The sequence below is a fragment of the Heloderma suspectum genome, chromosome 1, assembly GCF_057233095.1.
Source record: "Heloderma suspectum isolate Gila_16-S chromosome 1, 16-S_ref, whole genome shotgun sequence".
Classification (NCBI taxonomy): domain Eukaryota; kingdom Metazoa; phylum Chordata; class Lepidosauria; order Squamata; family Helodermatidae; genus Heloderma; species Heloderma suspectum.
This window is the reverse complement of record NC_139458.1, coordinates 212,098,975-212,126,832: the sequence shown is the minus strand read 5'-3', so window position 1 is coordinate 212,126,832 and position 27,858 is coordinate 212,098,975. Positions and strand designations below refer to the sequence as shown.

At 40.2% G+C, this 27,858-nt stretch overlaps 1 protein-coding gene across 1 annotated transcript in view; it reads right to left on the bottom strand.

The window, feature by feature from the left end:
• Positions 1-27,858, bottom strand: part of PARD3B (par-3 family cell polarity regulator beta) — a 679,914-nt gene that overhangs the window by 450,994 nt on the left and 201,062 nt on the right. Inside the window, exons 6-10 of the mRNA XM_084818423.1 lie at positions 20,458-20,544; positions 10,010-10,135; positions 6,631-6,989; positions 5,302-5,441; positions 3,189-3,317 (exon numbers count right to left, since the gene is read on the bottom strand). Of these exons, the coding sequence (XP_084674549.1) occupies positions 3,189-3,317; positions 5,302-5,441; positions 6,631-6,989; positions 10,010-10,135; positions 20,458-20,544 (841 nt within the window). The remainder of the gene's footprint in view (positions 1-3,188; positions 3,318-5,301; positions 5,442-6,630; positions 6,990-10,009; positions 10,136-20,457; positions 20,545-27,858) is intronic.

Below are 27,858 nucleotides of genomic sequence, written 5' to 3'. Positions count from 1 at the left end.
AAGCTTACTGGCTGACCTTGGAGCAAACACTACTTTAGAGGCTAACCCACTCTCAGGGTTGTTGTGAGCATCATGGAGCGGGGGCATGTATCCTGCCATGTAGTCCTTGGAGGAAGGGTGGGATAAATGCAGTGTATTTATTTATTACATTTCTATACCGTCCAACAACCGAAGCTGTCTGGGCAGTTCACAAAAATTAAAACTACAAAATGCAGCATAAAATACAATGTAAAACATAATAGCTTAAAATTACAGTATAAAATACAACCAGGATAAAACCTAGCAGCAAGACAGAGATTTAAAACAACAGAGCTAAAAAACTGGAATACTACAATGCTAAAACGCCTGGGAAAATAAAAAGGTCTTCACCTGGCACCAGAAAGAGCACAACACAGGCACCACGTGAACCTCTCTAGGGCGCTTATTCCACAGCCGGGGTGACACAGCAGAAAAAGCCCTTTTCGGGTTAGCCACCTGCCTCACTTCCTTTGGCAGAGGCTCCCTGAGAAGGACACCTGAAGATGATCTTAGGGTCTGGGCAGGTACATATGGGAGGAGACAATCCTTCAGATAACCTGGCCCCAAGCCATTTAGGGCTTTGAATGTTAATACTAGCACTTTGAATCGGGCCCAGAAAGGGACTTGCAGCCAGTCGGGCTGGAAAAGTATTGACATGATATGATTATGTTCACCAGTCCCTGTTAACAATCACACTGCCCTGTTTTGGATCAGTTGACGTTTCCAGACCGTTTGCAAAGGCAGCCCCACATATAACACATTGCAGTAAGCCAAACGAGAGGTTAGCAGAGCATGGATAACTGTAGCTAGGCTATCTCTGTCCAGATGAGGGCACAGTTGGTATACTGGCCTAAGCTGATAAAAGGCACTCCATGCCACTGAGTTCACCTGTGCCTCAAGTGACACTTCTGGGTCCAAGAGCACCCCCAAACTATGAACCTGATCCTTTAGGGGACATGCAACCCCCTCCAGAACACGTTAAACATCACCTAGCCAGGCAGATGAACCACTCACTAACAGTTCCTCTGTGTTGTCTGGATTAAGTCTCAGTTTATTGGTCCTCATCCAGTCCATTATCATGCCCAGGCACTGATTCAGAACAGCAACTGCCTCACCTAGATTTGATGAAAAAGAGAGGTAGAGCTGGGTGCATTCTGCATATTGATGACACCTCAGCCCACACCTCCAGATAACCTCCCCTCAACTGTTTCATGTAAATGTTGAATAGCATGGGAGATAAAACAGTGGAACCCCATACATAATTGCCCTGTAGAATCCCACAGCATAACTGCCAAGGCACAAAGCAGTAATCCTCCAGCAGCACCTTCTGGAATCAGCCATCCAAGTAGGAACGGAACTACTGCAGTGCAATGCCTCCAACTCCCAGCCCAGACAACCTATCCAGAAGGATACCAATGGTCAACGGTATCAAAAGCCAGCTGAAAGGTCCAAGAGAATCAATATGGTCGCATTCCCCTGTCCCTCTCCTGCCAAAGGCCATCCCACAGGGTGGCCAAGGCAGTTTCCATTCCAAAACCAGGCTTGAAGCCTGACTGAAATGGATCTAGATAATATGTTTTCTTCTAGAGTGCCTGGAGTTGTCCTGCAACCACCTGCTCAAGCACCTTGCCCAGGAAGGGGATGTTAGCTACCAGCTTATGGTTGTTAACATCCTCTGGGTCCAGGTTAGGCTTTTTCAGGGGTGACCTAATTACTGCCTCTTTACGGAGGCTGAAACCACTCCCTCTCTCAAGGAGGAATTTACAACCTCCTGGACCCAGCCGAATATCCCCTCCCTATTTGATGTGATAAGCCATGAAGGGCAAAGATCAAGCAAACAGGTGGTCAACCAGGCTTGCCCAATATATCTGGGCACATCTAATTTTATTTTATTTATTTATTTATTTATTAGATTTATTAGCCGCCCATCTGGGCAGATACCTGGCCACTCTGGCCGGCGTACAATACAAATAACAACACAAAATGCAACATAATCAACTGAACAAAACAACATTGCTCTAAAAAAAACCCTAACCCACCCTAAATGCCCACCTGAACAGCCAGGTTTACAAAGCCTGGCATAAGCTCATCAAAGAAGGGGCATGGCAGAGGTCACTTGGGAGTGAATTCCACAGAGTGGGGGCCACCATTGAAAAGGCCCTCTCCCTAGTCCTCACCAGCCTAGCTGTCCTGGCTGATGGGACAGACAGAAGGCCTTCCAAGGCCGATCTCATTGAGCAGCATCCCTGGTGTTGCTGGAGGTGCTCCTTAAGATAGACTGGGCCGGAACCATATAGGCTTTTAAAGGTCAATACCAACACCTTGAATTGGGCCTGGAAAAGAACTGGTAACCAGTGCAACTTCTTCAGCACTGCAGTGATGTGATCTTGCTGATGGCTGCCTTTAATCAGGCGGGCCGCCACGTTCTGCACCAGCTGCAGCTTCCAAACCATCTCCAAGGGTAACCCCACATAGAGTGCATTACAGTAGTCTAGGTGAGAGGAGAACAAGGCATGAACTACTGAGGGGAACAGATGGTTAGGGAGGTAGGGGTGCAGCTGCCGTATCAGATGGAGTTGGTACAGCGCTGCCCAGCTCATGGCTGACACCTGAGCCTCCATGGACAGCTGGGAGTCTAAAATGACCCCCAGGCTACAGACCTGGTCCTTCAGGGGCAGCTGCACCCCATTCAACACCAGGTTGACCTCCCCCAACCTCCCCTTGTCTCCCACCAAAAGTACTTTGGTTTTGTCAGGGTTCAGTTTCAGCTTATTGAAGAGGTTTCTACTACTAAACTACAGTTTTGAATATTTTTGTTACCACCATGGAAAACTGTGAATCTCGCTAGTAATGAACATCATAACACTGGTAATTAAACAAGTCATTAAGACCTGCCCTCTGATTCTAACATTAAAAGAAAAATAATAAGGTGAATAATATAGTTTTAGTCGTTCTCTGGCTTCTAGTACAATATATGAATTATTCCATCTCGTTGGTTATGCAAAGTATGCATTTTCTGAGATGAAGGTAACACTTAGTAAGCTAAATATGAACATTCTGATCCGGAGCCTGATAAATTATCTATTATCGATTTCAAAAATCGTTATTAAGAACCATCCAAGAAAAATAGTAATTCTCCTTTTCACTTTCTTACACAAAGAATATATTACCAGCTCTCGGGGAAGAAAGGTTTCCTCCTGGCGAGCGATGATCAGGGAGACAATCTCCCCTTGTTTCGTGCTCCTCAGCGTAGCTACAAGCTCTTCTTGGGTTCTGCCAGTGACATCTCTACCATTCACCTAGCGGTTGCCACAAACAAACACAGTCAGCAAAATCATTTACTGGCCCCAGATTAAGATACATACTATCAAACTCACGGTTAGTGCTCTCTGCCCATTAGTGATAGGCAGTGGAGTGTATCACAAGTGCAGCATCTTCACCAGCTGTTGCACTCGTGGATCTCTCAATCCAGCCCAGGACTGTTCCATCTTGCACCACTGCCTCTTGTGCCTACTTCCAGTCAATTTCTGGGCCCCCAATTCAAAGACCTGGTTTTGACCTATAAAGCTTTTAAAGAGATGGGATCCAGTTGAAGGATCACCACCCAGACCCTGACACCATCCTCAGAGGCCCTTCTCTGGGTAAGTGAGGCATGGTGGCTGGCTACTGAAGAAAGGAAGGCTCCTTTCAGTCTTGGTACCCCAGTTGTGGAATACTCTCCCCAGAGTTGCCTGGTGCCTACTTTGTGACCTTTTGTGCACCTGGGGAACACTTTTGTTTTCTGGAGGCTTTTAAATTTCACATCTAAAATGTGTTTAATTTATTTCTGGGTATTACTGAGCATTTTTTGTTATGCTGAGTTTATTCAGTTTTATATCTCTTGGTTTATAGCTGTACTATATTGTTTATTGTTATTGTAAACAGTGCAGACAACTTATTGGGCACTTTATAAATATTGTTAATAAAATAAATAAATAAATAAATAAATAAATGCGTGTGTCTGTGTCTGGGGGTATAAGCAGAAACCTTTTTCAATGAATTAATTACCCTTCACTGAATCAAGACAACTATTCTTAACTTGGTGTGTATGACTGTGTGTGCGTGAGTATACAGTAATTGTCTTACAACAGAACTAGAGCCACCAGTACCTGAATTTTAACTCTGGCTCCTACAATGATGAAAGTTGCAATATCAGCACGCTTACTTTAGAGTAAGACCTACTGAATTTCTGAACAAACATGCCTAAGAACATCCTTTCAAACTAGCAAGATTTAACTGTGTTATGATTTACATGTGTAAGGATTTGTACTACTTCTGTATCATGGGTGGCAGGGGTGGTAGTGACTGACATTCTATATGTAGTCGTTTGTTCCTTCCACACACAGCTGGCTCAAGATGACTGCATTCCAACCAAGCTAGGGTAGGCCCAAGTTATCTGGGACCACAGGGAACAGTTCCCTAACACAAGGCAAGGTGATATGTAAAGTAACTCCCCAGCATTTGATTGGCAGCTCTTGTCAGCCTAGCTTTGATTGAATACGAGTGTGTGCTGAAGTATCTTGACGTCTTACTTTTGACTGCTATGAAAATGCCAGTGTACCCTAGCTACCATCAAGTGCTTGGAGGGCTGCTCCAAGCAATTTGAAGATGAAGGAAATAAAACGTGGGGTGAGGGCATTTTGTTATTGTAAGGGTTACAATAAAAAGGGGACCTCTAGGTTTTATGTCACAACAGTCTGGGAGATTTTAAATGAAAAAATAGAAATAAAGAAAGAACGTAAAATCAATAAAGAGCATTCCCAATACAATCATTAGCAGTGTGCACAAAATTAGTGTGTTTTGGCAGGGAAAAGGAGAATCACACAGCTGGTTCCAGGCACCCTAAGCGGCTTTATGCTTGGGACTTGCCTTTCTCAAACAGCAGCTCACTCGCTACCCCAAACCATATAGAAATCAAAATCTTACTGGATACACAAGTCCTCAGGCATGCCTAAAGTAGTTGTTTGGATCATATTCCATACCCCATATAGGATTAAAAATTGAGAAACAAAGAGATTATATTAACAGGTCTCCTTTGGGTGAATGAATCGAGAATCCCTTTTATCAGCTGTCCTATGAGTCAAGCAAATGAAGACCACTATAGTTCTCACACCTAGTGCCTTAGCACAGGATTCATCTAGTAACATTTTTGTGTGTGTCATATTATATTTTTAACGGTACACTACATTTAAGCCCACTGAATAATAACTGTTCTGGTAATTTGCAAAGGAATAGTTTCCAAACCTCCAGTATTCTATCCCCTGACTGCAAACGGCCATCTTTAACTGCTGCACCTCGTGGTAAAATATTCTTTACAAATATAGGACCGGGACCGTGTACTGAAGAGTCTCTGGTAACCACAGTGAAACCAAGTCCTTCAGGACCTGAAAAGCAGACAGAAGAATCTGTGAATCTGAGATAAATAACTGTAGCAAAAAGATTATTATTATCAAAAGCATTTATTTTAAGGATCAAACATTTAAATTCATGTGGGTCTGTGTTATCAAGTGTCATTACAGGGTTCCAATCACCTGCTTCATTTTAGTAGTGCATTAAGGTCACAATTGCAACTTCCTCTGAGCAGCTGCTAAGCCTCTTCCCCTTCAGTCTTCTTTCAGCTACAAACATCATGAGCATCATTTACCATATGGTTTTTTCCGCCTCCTGTTCTGTACATTTTTCTTTGGTAAGGAATGCGGTGCCTCAATTTATGATCCCAAACCAATGAGATATCATGACACAAAAGATCAAAGGGGCAATAAAAATATCTGCAGGAGTTTTTCAAACAGTATTTGCTGTCTTTCTATGATGATGAAACCTTTCGAAGTTGCCCATTTGAAATTAGTGTTTCCCCCCTTATAGATGCTTGAAAATTGGTGCACAGGTTGAATTGTTGGGTTGAACGTAAAATGCAAAATGGTATCCTGTTTTCCCAACATTTCAGTGCTCAGGGAAAAGTATTCAAGATGTATGACCAAATTCCTTTAATTCTGCTATGCTGTTCTAGGACTATGGTAGAACTGCTCCAAGCGTAGGTTCATTAAGAAACTGACTATTTCACCAAAGCACAGTTAATCTCTTAGCAGCCTGTACTGCTCAGTAGAATACAGCACGACTATTTAAGTAAACCTTGTTAATATTCAATGGGCTTCAAGTCACAATTTACCTTAAACCTAATTCACATGTTACAGTGGAGATGTGCTTGTTGATGGGAAGTACTTCTACATGGGGAGTAATTTCTGTGAAGCAACTCCACAAGCAGTTGCAGCTATTTCAAACATACTGACTCTATCTATCTATCTATCTATCTATCTAAAATTATTTCTAGACTGCCTTTAAGGGTAGAACCCACAACTCCTCTTTTTCAAACACCTCCAATCACCTGGAAGCTTCTTTGTGCAAATGACCTCCCACGTGTAAGTGCTTACTTGGTTCTGTCTCCAAGTGGCAAACACAATACTCCTTCAACGTATGAATCAAACCTAAGCACCCATACTGCTAGTTTAACATATAAACCATGCCTAAAAATAATCAGATTAGGAAAGGGTCAACAGCTTGTCACTTAACCATTACCTTTCTTGAGGTCTATCCTTATCCTCTTTGCATTTTTCTTACTGCCAAAGCCCATCAGTGGTGACAAAGATGGTGATGATGGCTTCCTACTAACTCTTGGAAAGCTGGGACTCTTGGCAGGATGTAGCCCTGTCCGCACACCAGACTCCGGATTGTTCATTCCAGACGGTTCTACTTCCTTTGTCATTGGCTTTGGATAGATCGGAGGTGGAGCCTTTGTCTTTAAAACAAGTTCAGCATTATCTGGAGAATATAAAGGTGCAATGACAGACTTTTCATATTGTTCACGGCCGTATGGAGGAACCACTTCCAAGATAATATTCTGAGATTTCATTGCTTGCCGGAAGAGATCTTGTGCTCTTGGGAAAAAAACACAGATAGAGGAAAAATATATAAAGATCTGACAATTTGAGTAATGTTACATGTGAACATGCACAGGTTTTAAATTACTTAGCGGAAAGGCGTTTAAAGATCCTTACCAACAACATTAATCTCCTTTTTACTTTTGTAAAGGAAAGTAGAAGGCTGGATATATAAAATAAACCCCCACTTAGAAAAGTTAGTATACTTTATATTTAATGACTTTTACAGCACTTCAATATGCACTCCAGTATGGAGTGAGCTCCATAACTGGACAGGGATTTCAACCCAGGAGTTTCATGACCCAAACCCAATACTGTATCTGATATACCACAATAATCCCCAAAGTACTATTGAGAGTGTAAGTATCTCAGTGGTGCTGGTAGTTGTTGTTTTTAATCTCTGCTTGTAGTAGACCAGAACAGGGTGTATTATTCTATTAAAAAGATCTAATACTGAATGCGGTAGATTCTCTGTGTAGGTTAGACAGTAGGTTGCAACATACATTATTTCCCCCTGCTTACTTATACATGCAACATGTTACATGAGCTGTATATTCAAATCAGCAGCGTAATGTACGATTGGAAACTTGTCTAATCCTGCTACTAAGTTGTAAAAATAGGGTGTTCATGTTGGAACTGCACAAGTTTGTTTCTCATACACTATACCAATTGCACAAATAGACCATATGTGAGAGAAACGCTCAGGCAAGCATTTACATGCAGTCTTCCACCCCAGTCTCTTTATGTAAAACCAGTGAGTTCTGCTTAACCGACCTTCTACTAAAAAACTCTCCTGATTCTTCTCAATGGAATAATTATCTACACAAGAGAAAAACACCATCTGACCTGATCCCTGAGGACAACCACACATTTGAATGATAGATTCAGCTTATTTTTCTAGTGCATTCAGTTAATTTTCAAGTTAAAGTTCTTCTTCTCTAAACCATCAACTAGAAAATGCAGGGAAGCTACATATATAGTTTAACTAAACTTCAATCATTGCCTGTCGCACATCACTACAAGAAGCCACTCAACTTTTTTTTTTAAAGTATTAAGATAGAAATAGTATGATTAGAGCTATTATCTGATTTTAAAATATCTTGTGCCCAAAAGACGATACTCTCACAGATCTTGTCCTAATCTGCAATAGGAGAGTGAAACTGCACCCCATCCCAGCTACAGCTTATCTCCATACATTCATACATCCAACTATTTGAGCTGGTCCTAAACTGGATAGATACAGTGCATCCAGTGTAGGACCAACTCAAATAGTTGATTCCCATATTGTAAGTGGGATATTAATCATGTTGCTCAGGCCTTGATTTTACACACATATGCCACATTGAAATATTATACCCATGCATTTAAGTTGAGTGGTCTCAGAGCCAGGACAGCCATGCCTAGTTGGGTGGGACAGGAAGAAGTGTATATCTAAACTGGGCCACAATCAATCATACAAGTTTTAGGGTGCAAACTCAGAGGCGAACACCTATCCAATGCAGGACAGGAGAAGCACAGAAGGGATCGTTCCCTCTGCGCTTCTCCTGCCCTGCATTTTTGGCTAGACAGCCGACTGTGGCTGCCTAGCCACAGGAGGGCAGAGCGGGAGAGGAGGCTACGGTATGACACATTGGCTGTGTCATACAGGCATTTCCGCCCTCCCCACCCCGGAAATGCCCCATTTTGGCTGCTCTGCACTCCTCTTGCAAGTGTGGACCACAGGGCTTTTCAACACTGCCTACAAGGCAGCGTGGAAGTGAGGGAAGGTCAGTTTCTGGAAAACCAGATATCGTATGGCCGTCTAGCCACTGACTAGTGGCCATAGGATTGCTCCCTCCATCAATCAAGTCTGCATGTGAATAAAACCAGTGAAGGACAAAACCCACTAAGGGAAAAAAAATGCTTTATTTTTCGATGATACATATGTATCATCTTAGAAAACGCATTATTTTCTGTGTGGGAGTGAGAAAGAGGAAGAAAGCCACATCTATTTTCTTATTGTTCACACGGGGAAGTATCCAATGGTGACCGTACACTAGTGCGACTGACACTGCGCTAGTGAAAACCAATGTTTGTGCAATGTCAATAGCACTTGCTAGCATGACAGGTTTCCCATTAGTTTATGCTAGTGCAACATCAATTGTGTTAGCGCACGGACATGATTTGATCCTTCCCATGGCATTTCATTTTGAAACAAAGTTAAAAAGACAAACAAAAAGGGAGAACACACATAATGACACAAGATGGCTTAATGGGAAAAGAAACTCAATTATCACAGCCCTTGGTATATCTTAGGTAAAAAATCCTTTCCTAAAATGGTTTGAGCCATCTACATTTTTAGTAACTACTCGTATTAAAAATAATCTCTTTTAAAAAAAATCTAAAGCTTGAATAATTGGAGACACCTTTCCAGCAAAGGATTTTTAAATCTGATTGACTAAACGTTCCATCCCTAATTATGATACCTGCATATGAACAATAGAGAGAAATCAGCACCAGTCCTCTGAACAACTCTAAAAACAATAATCAAGAATGAAATAACTGTTTATGCTTTAAAAAGAAATGTAAGTAATGGATATATTCATTGAGTTGATAGTCCTAAAAGCATTTTTAAAAACAACGGTCTAGTCTTTGGGGCTACATACAATAAACTCAGTGAATAAGGATTTGCTCATACTATGTTTTGTTGTTTAAAAAGAGTTGGATTAATAGATTTATGGTTTCTCACTCAGAACAGCCTGTGTAACACCCACTATTCAAAGCAGCTAGTAACATGTTCAGGTCAAGATTAGGATCTGGCTGTAGAGCGACTAGAGATAAAATATTCTACTCCCAAGGGCACTATATTCCCCCATCCCCCAGCAGAGTTAACTCTGTAACTAAGTTACAGAGACAGAATTGCGGTATTTTAATTATATGCAACAGTGTAAAATTGCTTGACTTTTGAAAGTATGGCTTGATCTACACCGCATACATTCCTGGCTGTTAACAGAATAAAACTATAAAGTAAAACTCACTGTGCAAAGGTTTTATCTGCAAGTTCTATGTTGTTAATTTTCACAATGCATTCATTTTCACGGAAAAGTCCATCCCGCTTAGATCGACTATTCTCTTCAATGCCACGAATAAAGAGCCCTAGAATCCTGGAGGAAAAAGTAAGATAAGTGATTTGGATATATTTCTGTGGCTTGTCCAGACTTTGCTCCCAGTGGTGGAGGGAAGGGGAGATAACGTTTGCCAATTCCCCTTCTCCTTGAAGCCCCTTGAGAATTGTGAAAATCTGCTTTGGATGGTTAAGATAGCCCTCTGGGACAGAGGGGCTGGCGGGGTGGGGGGACGCAGGGGAGAGAACAGGTGAAAATTCCTCCTCCCTCTTTCTGCCAGAGGGATCTTCTTCCAGAACAAAAGCCTTCCATAGCCAACTTAGTATCCAACCCAATGTATTTCTACAGTGCAATCCTATACATGTCTTCTCAGAAACAGGTCCCCTTGATTTCAATTAGGCTTACTCTCAGATAAGGCTGCAGCCTTAATGTCCTGCTCGTGGGCTTCCCATGAAGCATCCGATTGGCTAGCATGAGAAACAGAATACTGATGGGCCTTTGTCTGATCCAGCATGACTCTTCTTACCTTTTAAGCGATATGTATTTGAAGACAACACAATAAAGGGTGAAGAAACAGTTTCCTAAAAGATTGTGTGTGTGTGTGTGTGTGTGTGTATAAAGACTTACCCTATAAGTGAATAAGGCATATTAGCGAACACATGTTTTCCAAAACTAAGGAAATCAGGGTTGCTTATCTGTAACTGTTACTCTCCAAGTGGTAGTTGGTGCAGTCATACCTATGAGATTGTGCCAATGCAGACTAGAGGTAGGACTGTTTAACAAGCCTTTCCCTTTATTCATGCACTTTTGTGTCTACACTATGGGGCACAGGCCCCCTTGATTTCAAGTGCCTTCCCTTTCAGTTTCTCCCAATAGCTATAGGATCATTTGGCACCTTACACTGTACATGCAGACATATTCTTATTCATGTCTTCTTAAGAAGGAGTGTAGATACCTTTCTGGATTAGATCCAAAGCTTCCCTTTCTTTCATCAGAGGGAAACTGCAAATCTAATCCTCTGCTCCGCCCTCCCCACCAAATAAAAGAGGAGAAAAAATATGTTGACAGTTCTTAAAACATTTGAAAAGTACTCAGAAAAAAAAGATATGGAGCAGTTGGTCATTTGGATAGGACAAATAACAATGGCTGGAACTCAAATACCCACTTTGCGTACACCTAAAAAGTTTCCGCATGCACACAACATCTCTGCTGATATCCCCAGCCAGGTCTAGCCTTTTGAGGTGCTTCAGTACTGTCAGACCTTCAGGACTCACTTTACAGGGTGGGGGAGATGAAGGGCTGCTACAACAAGCCTGAATAGTAGAACGGCTGATTTTAGAAATGGAGTCCAACCTGTGTAGGATGGGGCAGCTAGCACTCTTATTGAAAACGAAGGTGCGCTGTTTGGGAGCATTCCTGGATCTGGTCTTGAACCTGGATTTGCAGGTGGTGGCCGTGGCTAGGTCTACATTTTCCCAACTTGGGTTAGTGGGCCACCTGCACTTGTTCCAGAAGGATGCAGATCTTTCTGCAGTGGTGACTCATGCCCTAAGTGCATCGTGTTTGGACTACTTAGACCGTTTCTGTCTCCTACCTCTACCTCCTTATACTTTGCTAATGGTTGTCACTGTTGTATTGCATTTTCATGTTTTTTGTCTGTAGGCCACTTTGAACATTTAAATGGAATGATGAAAATACATTCCATAAAAGAATACAATTAAGTAATTTATGTTCGTTTTCATCTCTTACAATATATATTTAAAATAATTTTGTTACGCTTGTTTTAAAATGTTAATTGTAGATCATTACGTACAGTAAGTTTTACTTTTTTAAACTAAGAATTCCTATTATACTTGTCTGCTCTGCAGTTATACTCAGATTCAAAATTCTTAAGCAGCATACTTTTAAAACAACTCCATTTTTGTGACTATCATCAGAAATATCCAATTAAAGTCCAGCTCAAGATGTCAACAGTAAATGTATTTATGGTTTTTTTTAAAAAGGAAATTTTTAAAACTACATTTTATCAATCAGTGATCTTAATCAACCCCGCTGTGACCAATGCAACAATCCTATAGCTCTGTTTGATAAGCCTCTGGTCTTATATTTTCATTTGAAATGTAGAATACGACATATGGATTCAGTTAAGTTTGTTCTGGCAGTGTAAACTAATTACTTCCTTACTTTTATTATGCAGTGTCTCAATTTTAACATTATTTTAATGTGCTTTTAAAAATTTAATTTTCTCTCTCTTACTGTAGTGTAAAATACATATTTCAATAAAAAATCTTTCAGTTAACCGATGTTAGTGCAGATGTAAGGTGCTGGTTGCGTACCAATACCAAAACCAAAGAATTCTGAAAAATAGACATGATTTCTTTAACAAATATCCCTATCAGTATTATATAGTGGGGGGGGGGGAGAGAAACCATCCAATGCTTATGGGTTCTGCAGTGAGAAGCCTTTAAAAATAACCTTTTGAAAAAATGCGCATTTTCTCCAATTCCAAATTGATTCATAGCTGAACTACCCCTACAAGCCAACTTCTAAATGTACTTGGTTTGTTTCAAGAAAGAGGAGACCATGCTGATATATAAATTCTGCTGAAGGTTATTATGAAATCTTTCTTTCAAGACAATTATGAAACAGTCTGCCTGTCACTCAAAAAGGTAACATTGCCAAGTCAGACTTCGTAACATTTGTCAACAAGAAAGACACGAGAGACACCAGCCCAGGGAACATGATAGGCTTTTTGGAGAATTCTTTTTAACATGCATCCTCGCTTAGTGAGATAACAGAGCACATACTGAATGTGAAACGGGTAAATTACTAACCAAGGCTTTTTAAAAAGTGGTAGCTTTCACTTGAAAATCTCACAGTACTTAATAAAACAAACTCAGTTCCTCTTCTGCTTTAAAGATAAGTAAATTCAGGGAGAGAATAATCTTAACCAACCCAGGAAAGCCTTTGATTAAGCCTTGCTGGCTGGGGAATGCTGGGAGTTGTAGGCCTTTTCTCTGTCTAAACATTCATAGGATTGAGCCCTAAGTGTCACTTTCCACATGACTAATTAAACACACAGAAATGGTTCCCACAATAGCCTAACATCTCTTGACTTGGAAAGATGGGCATCAGTTAATTTAAGTACTTGGGGTAAGGTTAAGAGGAATGTTTTGCCACAGGTAATCTGTGTACTACATAATACTCATTTATATTTCTCTCTGTATATTAAAGAATGTTATGCAGCATTTCAAAAGTTTATGGGGCAAGGAAGGTCCTCCTCATTTTTCACTAAAGAGGATGCAGTTGCTGATCAGGGAGGGGGGATTTAATTTTCCAGGTCTTTGTTTATATCATAAGGCTTATTTTAACTTGTACAAATGATTGGAAAAAATCTTTCTCTTTTAATGTTCCTCCGTGGGTTGGTCCGGAGTCAACTTATTTGGCACTTCTTTTTGGCTGGATGGCGTTAGGATCTAGGCATATTAAAAAGAAAGGAATGGCTCCACTTGGAATTTTAGCAGCTAGAGAGACATGGCATACAATCAGATGCAGTTTGATCCATATTCTCATGCTAAATTAATATTATGGGAGAATCCAGTCTTGAAAGTAGGGAGGTGGCCCTTCATGTGGAAGAACTGGTTGATACTGGACTCTATGCTTTAGATCACTTGACAGGATTGGACGATGAGTTTTTTACATTTTCAGTATTGCGGATTAGAAATAACTTACTGTCTAGTCTGGTTGGCAATATATTCAACTACAGCATCTGTTGGAGTTTATATATGGGACATCAGCGATGAGTGCTTCAGCATTTCCTATACTGTTGGAAAAATTAATTAGTTCTTTACTGAAAGCTAAGCCCGTAATAGCTGTTTATCAATGTATTTTGGAATGTCATCAAGTAGATGATCAGAATGTTTGAGAGGAATGGAATAGGGAATTAGAATGCTCTATACAGCCTAATCAATGGAAAGTATCCCTAGCTTCCATATGTACTATTTCTGTAGATTTAAAATTGGGGATGATTCAACAAAAACTGAAGACCAATTTTATTGGAAAGCACAATAGCTAGCTCCGCTGGATGCTGGAGATGTAACGCAGATAATGCCTTGTTAAGGCATATGATGTGACCATACCCTGCAGCAGCTTCTTTGGGGCTAGAAGTCATTGCTCATATAAATTTTGTCCTTGAAAAATCTGTGATAATTGCAGATGTTTTTGCTTCTAAATTATGTTCTTGTGATGTGGGAATTAACAGATGGACAGCAAAAGTGGACTTTGAGAGCCCTTACAGTGTCAAAGATACTCAGATCTCAAGCCTGGAAGGGTAAACACCCACCACCTATCATTCAGAGGTCTGAAGATCTTACTGCTCTTGCTACATTTGAATATATATTCCACAGTCATCAATTTCGTATGGATACTTGTATGGACCGCTTATATTAATGTACATATTTGAAATAGAAACGTCAAATACTTTTTTCACCTCTTTTTCTTCTTTTATTAACAGTATTGTAAACTATTATTGTGAATGGATATGTTTTATGCCATGTTCTTTTTCTCTCTCCTTTTTTATTGCTTCTCCCTCTCTTTTTAATTGCAAATATAACAAACAAAAGCGAGGGACAGAAGATAATACTAACCATGATTATATTTATCTGTCATATGCAAAACAGCTTCAAAACTTTGTTTCAGACCCTGGTTTCAATGTAACCATGATTAATGTTGGCACAGGAGCATAAAACAATGTGACTGGAAATGCTGAAAATGGGAGGGTACTTACACACAAGAAGGAGTGAGCATGTAACCCCATGGTTAAGAGATCAGAAAATCTTATGTCTCCACCAGGCCAATACATCAGGAAAAGAGTACATAGAAATAAGTAATCTGTGTGCCTGAGAAAGCACATGTAATTATTTTCTGTTAAATCTGCAATGTAATATGAACTAAAGGCTCTATGCCAGTCACTGGTCTTGGCAGGGGTTGGGGGGCTGCAGTCTGACTCTGCCAGATAAACCATAATCTTAGATTACCAGGGTTGTTTTTTTAAAGGAAATTTCTAAACACTGTAGAATAAGCAAAATGCAGCCATATTTTGCCCATTTGTGAGGCAAAATTCAGCTATATTCTGTCCATTTATTTTGTGAAAAACTTATGTATTCCCAAGTTTCAGTGTTTTTACTGTCTGGAGAAGGAATTTCCTGGTTCATTTTTAAGGGTTTTTGTTTGTTTGTTTGGTCTTCCCTTGTGCAAAGCGATTGCTGCCCCATAAAAAACCAACCCAGAAATCCAGGATTGTGGCACAGCTGTGATTGGGAAGTAGCACGTCTACCCAAACAAAAGGTAGCAGCAAAAATGGGTTCACATTCTTGCGTCAAGCTGACACTGAGAGAGTGAGGATTATGCCATCCCTGCAAAATAGCCCTGTGTTTTTATACTCATTTTTGCTGGAGGAAGATGGGAGTAGTGTATTGTCAGCCCTGCAGTGTAGTCCAGTGTTGTTATCCAGTCTCCTAGTGTGTTGGGGCTTGTTTTAAGGAAATGCAGTGGAGGAGCTGTGAAGTTGTTTGTAGCGGCAGTGCAGTGTATTAAGTTAGGGGGTGCTGTGATGTATATATGTGTGTGTATAGATTAAAGAGAGCCTGCAAGGTTTAGCTTCACTTTTTCCTGGAGGTCTTTGGGGGGTGGGGGGCTGACCCTCCTTCCCTCTCTTAGCAGCCTGGAGCTGAGGCAGTGTGCAATCCAACTCTTCAGCTGTTAGGGTTTTCTTATTATTTGTTGTAATGAAGAACTGTGTGTTGCCTGGAGAGTAGAGCCAAGGGGTGGTCAACAAGCTGAGCAAGGGGAGATGGATAAAGGTGTTCAAAATTATGCATGATGTGGAATAATTGGATAGGGAGATTTTGTTCTCTCTCTCGTAATACTAGAACCTGAGGTCATCCCATGAAGCTGGGAGATTCAGAACGGATAAACGGAAGTACATCTTCACACAGTGTGTAGTTAAATTATGACATTCGCTACAAAATGTCATACTGAACCCTGACAAGACCGAGGTACTTTTGGTGGGAGACAAGAGGAAGCTGGGAGATGTTGACCTGGTGTTGAATGGGGTACGGCTACCCTTGAAAGACCAGGTCCACAGCCTGGGGGCCATTTTGGACTCCCAGCTGTCCATGGAGGCTCAGGTGTCAGCTGTGAGCCGGACAGCGCTGTGTCAACTCCATCTGATACGGCGGCTGCACCCCTTCCTTCCCGACCATCTGCTCCCATCGGTAGTACATGCCCTGGTCTCCTCTCGTTTAGACTGCTATAATGTGCTCTGCGTGGGGTTACCGTTGAAGATGGTTCGGAAGCTGCAGCTGGTACAGAACACGGCGGCTCGCCTGATTAAAGGCAGCCGCCGGCGAGATCACATCACTCCAGTGCTGAAGGAGTTGCACTGGTTACCAGTTGTTTTCCGGGCCAAATTCAAGGTGTTGGTTTTGACCTTTAAAACCCTATATGGTTCCGGCCCAGCCTGTCTTAAGGAGCGCCTCCAGCGACACCAGACAGGCTGCTCAACAAGATCAGCCTCGGATGGCCTTCTCTCTGTCCCATCAGCCAGGACGGCTAGACTGGTGGGGACGAGGGAGAGGGCCTTTTCTGTGGTGGCCCCCACTCTGTGGAACTCCCTCCCTAGGGAACTCCGCCATGTCCCCTCTTTAATGAGCTTCCGCCCTGCATTAAAAACATGGTTGTTCAGGCAGACATTTGGGGTGGGTTAGGGTATTTTAGAAAATGTTTTTATTGTAGAATTTTATTGTTTTAAACTGTTTTATTATATGCTTTGTACATCGCCCAGAGTGGCATTTAATAAATAAATAAATAAAATGTAGTGATAGCTACCAATTTGGATGGCTTTAAAATCGAATTACACAAATTCATGGAGAATGAGACTATGAAGGGCTACTAGTCCTGATGGCTATATGCTACCTCCAAAATCATAGGCAGTATGCCTGTGTACACCAGTTGCTAGGGTTCACGATAGGGAGCATGCTATTGCAGTCATGTCCTACTTGTGCATATCCCACAGGCAGCTGGTTGGCCACTGTGTGAACAGAATACCGGACAAGATGTACACTGGGTCTGATCCATCATGGCTCTTCTTATGTTCACCTCCATACATGGGTGGAGGGAGCCCCGGAAGGAATTGAAGGGTTCAGCTGCAGATGGACAGACAATGACTGGGCACCAGATCTACCCACAGAGAAACAGAGGGCTAAACCGGGAATGCCGATTTCCAGATGTGAGATCTACCTATCTTGGTAGGCCTGGTGCCTAGGCCTAGAAGCTGCTCAGTCACCAAATCTACCAGAAATAGCAGAACAGTGGTCTGATACTATGTTTTTTAAAAGCATAACGCACACAAAAGCTGCAATTCATGAGTGTGTGTGTACGTGTTGCAGTTCCGAAAGAACATTTCTGCAGTTCAAAGTTCAAGTAATGCAAACATTGTATCATGTCAGTCGATACAAGTGGCTGTAGAAAGCGGCTGATAACAATGTGAAAAGTGAAGCGAGGGGTCCAGGCTCCTCTAGAACAGCGGTCTCCAACCATTTTGATTGTGCACCCCTATCAATAAAACTTTCTGAGCATGCACCCCCAATATATGTATATTTATTTATAAATATATACATGTACTACTGTACTAATACATTATGTACATTATAAAACGTACACAAAAATGAAAATTTTATAGAAGGATGAGATAAAGATGAAATAAACAATTTTTTAAAAAAAATTATTAACGCTATATGTAACCGTTTTGCTGTCACTAAGAATGTTATTATTAATAATAATATTTTTAGTGAGAGCAATGTGACTGAAGATGCTTCATTATTTTTTAAAATCTTGGTTTAACACTTTGTGATACAGCGATTCAAAGGTCTGGTTCTAAGTTCAGTTTATTTTGATACTTGGTTTTAATGGCTGTCATAGCTGAAAAAGACACCTGACAAAAATACATAGATCCAAATGGAAGAAGTGCATCGTTGGCAGCACTTACTAAACCGTGATACTCATTTTTCAATCCTATCCACCAATTATGCAAAGGTTTTTGTTGAAATTCAGCTAGTAAACTTCCATCTTCCCTGATGTCAATCAGTTGCTCTTGGAAACTAATCGGAAGTTGTTGCATTTTTATATTTTTAACAAATGGGTTCAAAACCCACTGAAACTCTTCATTTGGAAGATTTTTAAACAGGTTAGAAAATTCCGTTTCCAAGTTTTTTAAGTGTGCAGATATGGGAGTCTGTACAGGTGACACACTTACATCATTTCGGCAACAAAATCAAATACAGATGGAAACATTTCCAAACATCCATTTTCAAAATACTCTCTCCATAACATGAGTTTCTTTCAAAATGCAGTTTTACTTTCTCACTCATTGTTAAAACATCACCTTTACTTTGAAGGGACAGATTACGTGTGTTTATTTTTTCAAAAGTATCTGCTAGGTAGCATACAACTGACAGCTGCTTGTCATCACAGGAAAGGTCAGAAAATTTGGAAGAAATTTGCTGTCGTTCAGCAGGATGGCAGCTCCTCCAGTGCCATGGCAGAGCAGGAAACTGTGCCTTCCTCTGCCGTACCTGGCAGAGAGTGGTACAGTTGCTCTCGGTGGCTGTGGCAGAGGCAGGATAGGACTGGAGCCAAGAGAGAAATGCCATGGAGCTTCTCTCTCGGCTCCCATCCAGTCCTGCTGCCTCTGTCATCACCATCATTGCACACAGTGGCAGCTCGTCAGGGCTGCAGGAGGCTGCTCAATTATCAGGCGGCTCATGCACCCCAATGGATCATTTTGCGCACCCCCTGTGGTGTGCACACCCCAGTTTGGAGACCACTGCTCTAGAACCCTAAATTCTGATCAAGTGTACCCATTTCTCCTTCCCCTGCCAAAGACACTCCTTACAGTATACACTGTAACTCTCCACAGAGTGTTCAACAATCTTTCTAAGATGAAGGAAATTATTCTAAAATAAGGGGACCCCTTTCCTGTAAGTCATGTGATAAGGATGGCAATGCTAGAAAATATCCAATATATTCTTAAGCCTGTTGTACTGTGTTGGTGCATCTGTTTTTTCCCTGGTCCTTAGGTTGTTGTTGTTGTTGTTTTAATATCCCTCACTTCAAATTACGTTTTATTAGAGTTCATGGAGTCCTGCACTAGTACTGTTGAATTTGCAGGATTCGTTGCCACTCTGCATAGCCTTCTAAATTTCATGGAATGTGACTCTAAGCAGCAAAACACACACAAAAGGAAAATGTGTGTGTGTGCATTGTAGCAGTGCAGATCTGTGTGTGCAAATTACACTCACATATCGCTCGGTAGATTTGCCCCTCTCCCTGGAAAAATTCCTGCGAATGCCCATGTGACACAAGTCAGATCAAATTTCCAGCCTCAGACATAATTTCATCAAAAATTAAGGAATACCAAACTTTGTCTGATTTTATAAAGTGTGAAAATAGATTTTTTTAAAAAACAGGCTGGAACATGCTTGCTGCTAACCCTGAGTTTTCCTCTCTGTTTTCTTTAGGGTAGACAAGTACAGCCCTAATATTTAAAGCAACCATTTTTCTACATAGCTAACACTAACAAATAACTGCTTTGTTGGAAGGTAGTATATAAATGAGGTACATAAACAATTAATAACCATGAGCTTGCGTATCAAAACTGAGTCTATAGAGATTTCTACAGCCAAAATCAGTTGTCTGTAAAAAAAAAAAAAAAGATACTCTAAAGTATCCTTTAGGCATAGGCTATTCATAGGCATGAATTTGTCAGTATAAAGATGTGCGCAAACTACCATGTTAAAATCTTCTCCAGTTCAGTTATTCAAGGAAAAGGCCATGACATAGTACTTTCAAGGTATGGTAACATATTTTATAAGCAAAGCATAATTTAATTTACAATGCGGCTTGAACAAATCAATCCAGGCAACCAAGTTGCTTTCACTATCCATGAAGCCTAACTTCTATTTATGGACACAAAATGTTGTGTCCACTTTCTTCCCAAAGGCACACAAAATCTTCTCCCCCCTTCTTACATTTCAAGACATGCCCTATCTTTTAGGAGTCATTTCAACATATCTACACTTAAAGTGCTTTGGGGGAGCAGGGAGCAGAAATGATTAGGACAAGCAATCAATCAATCAAGGTCATACATAACAAAATGGCAATCAGGTTAGAGGAAGGTTGCAGTACAAGACAGAAGTATTATAAGCACCTTTAATTCCCCTTGAGGTTTTTGTTACTGATATTTTGGGCAACTCAGAGGACTTTCTCCATTTGCATGTTTCTCCATAAAGAAATTCTCCTACCTTCCACTTAAGGACGAAAAGTATGGTACCACATGTATGCCTAGTGGGCCGCCTTCCCCAGAAATCTCCACCATTTTTGTCACACCGCTAAGAAAGAGGAGGAGAAAAACATACATGATTACCTTCAAAACAGACCAAGACAGAAGCAGAAAGATCTTTTTGAGCTCTTATGGATGCACTTACCTCAGCAACTATTTTCAGTTTCTTGCAATCCTCAGAATAAATGGTTGCACCTAACCATTCACACGTCCACAAAACACCTACCCAGAGTGCTAAACTGTATTCTCTATCCTCTATGAAATTAAAAACTGTATAACATAGCTTACACAATATCTTTGTTACCTTGGCATATACTAGCAGGAGTCCAGATGAGGCTCCAAACAGGTAGAATCTACACATAGTGAAGGGGAGGGATCACAGTCTCCCATTCCATTGCTTGGCTACCAAATATCCACATACTGAAGTGATATTTGCATACAGCCTGCACATGTGGAGTCCAATTCCAATTTAACTTTGTTTTTTTAAAAAATCAAGACGTAGATGACTTATTTAAATGCAAGTCAACATGTACAAACTGTCCTGCATGAGCTGGACCTATATACTTTGGATTTCCTGGTGGGTAAACTCTATTTTTATATTACGTCATATATGCAGACATTTGGTAGGCCTGGAGGCAAGACTGGAACCCCTGCTGGGAAAACTTGACTAATTCCTGCACTGTGCCCCAGTTTAGATGTAACACTAAACCAGAGAATCATGCAAATCCCCTTTTCTCTCCTCCTCCAGCACAGCTGGACAAATTACTCAGTTTATTCAAGATTTTTGTTTATTGTGCAATAGTTCTTTTAAGCCCAATTCACCTATGATACCTTTGAAGAGACTGTGCTGTAGAATTAAAAATGGGTCCTGATAACACTACAAAGCACTCAGATGATTATTTCAACATATCCATATTCAATCCACATCTACAAAGATACCCCACCAGGAAGCGGTGGGTATTTATACTGACATCTACAAAGATACCCACCAAACAGACCTGTGCAGTAGCCCTCAGTTGTACTTGAAACAAATGCCAGAAGGAATTCTGATAGTATGAACCTCTGAGCAACAGCAGCAATCAAACAAGGATTCAGAAAGTAATGGCAAAAGTAAATGCTCAACTATATGTTGAGGAATTGCCATTATTTTCTGAAATGCCCTCATAGTATGTGCATAAAGACCAATAACAGTGATTCCATGAGGCAGAAAAAATCTTAAAACTTTAAAAAAGGAATGTATTGTGTATTGTACAGTACTTATATCTCAGACATTTTGAAAAGGCATTAAAAGGGAAGTGAATAGCATCTCTTCATAATTTTTCTGGGGGGTAAGTGCAAAAATGGCTGGATATTTCTTCCAACCGTTGGCAGGCCAATATTTGGCCAAACTGTATATCAACTGTAGAATGATAAACCCAAGGAAGTCTAATCAAAATTAAGCCCAGATGGTATTGTCAAGCATTTGGAATAATTTCACAACGCCAAGCTGGGCTCATTGTGAGGCAGATTTCATGGCATGTCTATTCACTAATGGAACAGTAAATATGTGGGCTAGGTTGTGTTGGAGCTGGTTTTGGCCAAACAAAATTACACATAGCTGAGTGCTTCTATTTGTTCCTTCCAAGATAAAATAAATGGTGTTTTAAAACACTTTATCACTAATTCTATGCAGTTCCTATTTAAGGTATTTAATTATACTGGGTAGTAGTGTTATGGAGCAACTTCCCTTTTCAAACTTCTGTTTGTTTTTGTTTTGGCAATAGTAGATATTAACATATGCTCCAATTGTCTCTATGTTTTTTTGGATAGAAGTGATTTTCTGGTTATCTATTCCTGGTAAACCATGGTGTATGACGTGTAAACAAGTGTTGGGGCCAATCACGCCTCCACTCCATCCTCCTCTCCACCATCCCACTGCGTGTCAGTTTTGGTGCGAAGAGCCTGGCTTGCATTAAGCCAGAATTCCCCTTTAAGCCAAAATCCCCAGTTTGGATGCAATGTCAATTAACAAAGAAAATATGTCAGAATGTGATCCTGGCTTATTTTACTGGTTTGTTAACTGACATTAACTAGGGGTTAATATAACCCAGGATCCTCGCACCAAAGGTGGCATGTGACAGAAGGAGGGGCTGAGGGAGGAGCACTCATCCCTAATGTTTGTTCTTGGCTTCATAAACCATCGTTTAGGGTTGTGAATGAGGCCTTCAAAAGCTGTCCAAAGTGGGACAGTATGGGCAGCATCCCATCTGGCGCTAACACTAACGTAAGCTACCTCTAGCACAACACCAATAGCATTTGCTCATGTGACGGGTTTTCTGCGGAAACGCATCACACCAGGAAGTGCTACTGGCGTTCTGCTAGAGGTAAATTGTGCTAGCGCAACATAATTTATGTTATGTGCCAAATAGGATACTGCCCTATGTCTATTTTATCTTTCAGAGAGTTTGGAGGATACTTTTTAAAAATGTTGCTGGTGCAAGTTGTTGGGTCTCTAGACATTCAATGGGGGGCGGGGCAGTCATCTCTCTCTAAGAGATGTAAGTGCTCTTACATCTAAACGTATATGCATATACTAAGGCATCATGCAGTGCCCAGCCTGCGGCTGATGACAGCCACGCTGAACTTTCGATAACTTACAATAGGACAATAATGTTTTTCTATTATATTTTCCCCAAAACAAACATTGTTTGCTTTTAAGTCAGTGGAGAATATGCTAATGCAGAGTGAACTAGATAGGAAAGAACAATACCCCTTCCTCAGGCAGTGGCCCTCAGTGTAAGATAATGGGTGCTTCGAGTACCTCAGGGTATCCCTATTTTCATCTGTGAAATGTTAGCAGTATACATTTATAATATCCCAACAATTCTGAACCTGCCTGGCTACAGCATTCAAGCTTCCTTTTCACTGACTCAACCTGGGAGCACAAAATGTAATAAGTATGGCATTATATCAACAACAACAAAAAACAAAAGACTTATTCCTTCAAAACCACACCATGTTTCCCATTACTGCTTTGATGAAAAAGACAGCTTTCTGTAGGGTAAAAAAAAATCCAGCTGAGTTGAAAAACTAAGATGACTGATGAAGCCTCTACATCACAACTGAGCAGTGAGGGCAACATGACAAAATGTATAATTAGAGTGAAGCCCACTGTTATGTTAAGTGTATACAAATTAATGTGCATATTTGTACAACGTGCATATTTGAATGTACTGAGCAGACAGTAGGCCACTGCTTGTGCACAGATGAGATCACAGATTGCGCACTTTTCAGTATGAAGCTTTTGAATTCACAATTTCAATGCCTACTATGTAAGCTACATTCAAAGCAGTTAAAGAATAAGAGGTTTACCTAGTCCAATCTCCTTTCCCAAAGCATAATATCCTTTATCTAAATCGTGCCATGAGGCCTGGCCTCTGTTTCAAACTTTCCAAGGAAAGAGAGTCTGTAATCTTTCTAGATAGTGTCTCAGGTAGTGAAAAGCTCTTACAGTTCATGGATTTCCCCCAAATATCTGGGAAAAGGTTTTAAGATCCTTCTAGTACCGTGCAACTATTGCTTCTTGTATCTTCAGTGGATGGAATGAATAACACAGATGATGTAGCACAAGAGCCTATACCACCCTACACCATTATTCCTATAGTGAATGTATATGTCTAATCCCTAGAAAGAAAAATTATCGCCTGTGCAAACACTGCCTCCAGATTACGCTGCAGCCCAGTTAAAATCTGAGCACTGATCACACCAATGGTGTTCACAAAGTGCTGGAATGAGAGCACCATGTAACTCAGCTCTAGCAGCAGCTTAAGACAGACCAATTTAACCAGCACACACATTGTTAACACATGGTAGTACAATCAGTTCATAATCTACTTTGGATATAAAAAAAGATCCTTTGTGCCCACAAAATTTCTTAGTTAGTGGCTGATGCATTTCCCAATCTGTACCTAGTGGAAATCAGATACAGAGCAGACCTAAGAAATTATTAGCAATGGCTGCCATTTGAGCATGGCATATGACAGCACAGGGGAGGCAATACAAGGTAATCAGGAAATTGACTCAATCAACACAAAGCATTATCTCCTGATTAAATCCACAATGTTGCAGGAAATTAAACAGGCAACAAAACAGGAAGAAGAGTCATTCTGGTCAAGTGAGCAATACTAAGTGGATGTCCAGACAAGCACCAGACATCACAAAGAGGCTGAAGTAAACTTTCATATTTGAGAGATATCCCTAGTGAGCTGAGAGCGTTGCGGAAGAGATGCAAGCACTGTGTCTAGGTATTTCAGATCACAAGTAGGCTGTAATTCTAGCTTCATTATAGTGGGAACATTATCAGATCAACGCTCTGCAACATTACTTTACCCAAATGTCTAGTGTGAGCAAAAAATGTACCTTGCCTTCATGACTGGGCTCTATACAGGCTTACACTGAAACAGGCTGAGTACTCCCTGGTATTGATACATGGTAGAAGATCACCTCCAAAGAGTCCAAGAAAGTAGATCAGCATTGATTATAATGGAACCTAGAACCAGAACACTGTTATTGATGATGTTAAACAGGTTGTAACTAGAACTAGGAAGGGTAATCCAAAATAATGAGAATAAAAATAGTTACTCAGTCTGCTAAATTGAACTCTCTAAGACCATCAGAATAGTGATCCTGTTCTGATTCAGCCGTTGAAGTCAGAGGAAACCCATATCTAGAAAAGCAGAAAGAAACTGAGTGTGTCTTAGGCTGCATGCAGTGACCCTATCAGAAAGGAAAACTGCTACCACAAAAACGCTGCGTCTATGGAAGCACAAAAGGCAACATAGTAAGAGTTTGATAATCTACCTGAAACTGACCATTTAATGGCTAGAAAATGCTGTGGAAAGACACAAAAAGTTCTACAAATAAGAGAGAAGAGACAGTGAATTCCATGGCAAGTTAACCAACCACATTTTATCTGGGAAACTTTAAATGGATGGCACCAGTTCAAACAGCTATGTTTATCATTCGTTAGCTGTACCATTCGATGAAGACATGCATGCATGAATAAGCCATCAAAGATTAATGGCCACTAAGAGAACTTTCACATCACTCCATATCAACTCAAATAATACTTTTCACTAAAGCCAATTCACACATTCATCTAAAGGTCAGTGTGATCTACATGCATGTGTGAATCAGCCCTTTAATTTAAGACGAACGAAATAACCTACCAGAGTAAAAAGCAGAGGCAGCCATTAGGGAAAAACCAAAAATCTACAGCAGGGCAAGAAATGAGTTTCATACATCTCTAAGCTCCAACAGAGACTGATCTCCAATACCAAAAGAGACTGGCAGTTGTCCCATTGCAGCCTGGGACTGTATGTGTGTATTTTTAATTGTTTATTTCCTTTGTCTGTGATATGGGTATGATAATGTCTTAACTGGTGACACCACTGTTAAATTATTGTTTTACTTTATTTGGCAGATTTGGTTAGAGGCAGGGCTCTGATTTTTCCATGTGCTTATGTGGAAAACTGTTATGTTATGTTATGTTATACCACTATCTAATATGATGAATTTATGATTAAAATGCATTTGGTGTCTTTTACATAGGAGCATTTTTGTGCTTATTTACTTTAGAGATGCATTAAGCTACTTGCCTTTAATTTTGTGGGTATTTAAGGTGTTACATGTTATCTGCAAAGTCTTTGCTGAATTTATTTATTCATTCATTTAATATTGTGTGTCCCAACTTTATCACTGATTTTTTTGTTGTTGCCTCTGTGGTTGGGATCAACTTCCTTTTCTGATTTCTTTTGGTTAACAGAATATTAAACAAAATGGGGGTGAGGGTGGAGAGAAAAAGCTAGGAGTGGTATAGTTGCTTCCCAGGTCTATAGTTTAGAACACTGTTGAGCTGGAATGCAGGAGATGTTTTTGCAGGCAGAATTGGATTTGCTTCTCAATGTGCAAGAGAGTTTTAAGATGCATCCAGGGCTATTGGGGCAAAGAAAGCAAAAACGGATGTTCTTCCATTTTTGAGACTATAACATCTAGTTGTTACTAGTTCTGCTTTAAGCTACAGCAAGCAGTGGTAACTTTACATAGCTAGAAAACTAAAAGCTTTTCAAGTACTAAAACTTTGTCCTTTTAGCTCTATTGTACTTAACACTGGAAATGCATGCAGGTCACAGGTATTAAAGTTGGTAAAGTTGTTTTACCTCTGTTATGAGAACATAAACTACATGTGCTGATAAAGAAAAGGAGTTTTTAACTATAGTTACTTTTAATAAGTGTATTTAAATCAAGTGGTTCCAGACTTAGCCGGATACAACCCCATCTGAAACAACATAGAAGGCAAACATGGCAGTGGCTATGATAGAATACATAATGAATAACCCACGCATGAAATCTTTTCAGAATTCCAAGTAATCAAGTGTGAATAAATCAAGTATCTACTTTCTAATAGTTTAAGTTTAATTTTTCATCAACAGGGATATTTTTACTATGGAAAAACATGTTGCAAAATGAGGCTTGCAAAATTACATTTCGGTTTCCACATGTTGTGCTATGGGGTGGAATTTCAAGGCTTGTGATACATTCCTGAACTACAGCATAACACTGTTTTATTTTCAACCTCTTTTAATTAAGAAGTTCTGGGCAGGAAACAGGAATCTAAGAAAGAGGAAAGTAAAAGAGTGCCTTAAGTCATTAGCTATTATTGGGCACATTAAATATTCTGTGTAAGGATGTATGATTTTATTGAGCTTACTTTTAAAGCAAACCTCTTATTCCTGCATTTGTTTATTGCTAAATAAGAAAATACGCCTTTCCCTCTAGATCCAAGTTTCCTTTCACTGGTAATAAACAAAACACCCTTCTCTTCCCCCGCATATCTCCCATCCTTCTAGAAGCAAGTAAATAAATATTCTCACATTTCAGAGGAAAAATTAGGTATTGGCTCTCTATCACCTATTTTGAGATGAAATGGAAAATACATTATTTATTTTGTCTTCTTGCTACACCTAATAATTTTAACAAGATAGGCATATAGAAAGCCTATATGCCTATATAGTGAGGAATAAGAAGGCAAGCCTATACTGAAAGGATTTAATAAACTTGTCTGGAAACGTGCTAAAACACACACACACACACACACACACCCAAAACAGAAGCTTTGGTTTAAGGCTTCAAAGTGCTAAATGTCCCCATGCCTTTATCGTGCATCTGAGTTATCAACACTGCAGGTGAGATTTTCTTAAAATCTTATAGAATGTAAAAATTGTAAACAGTTTTGAATTTGAGAGAGCAAGCTCCCAGGTTTCCTACTTTTTAACAATGTGTTTTTAACTGCTTCATCATTGCCCTCACAAACAAGTTTCAATAT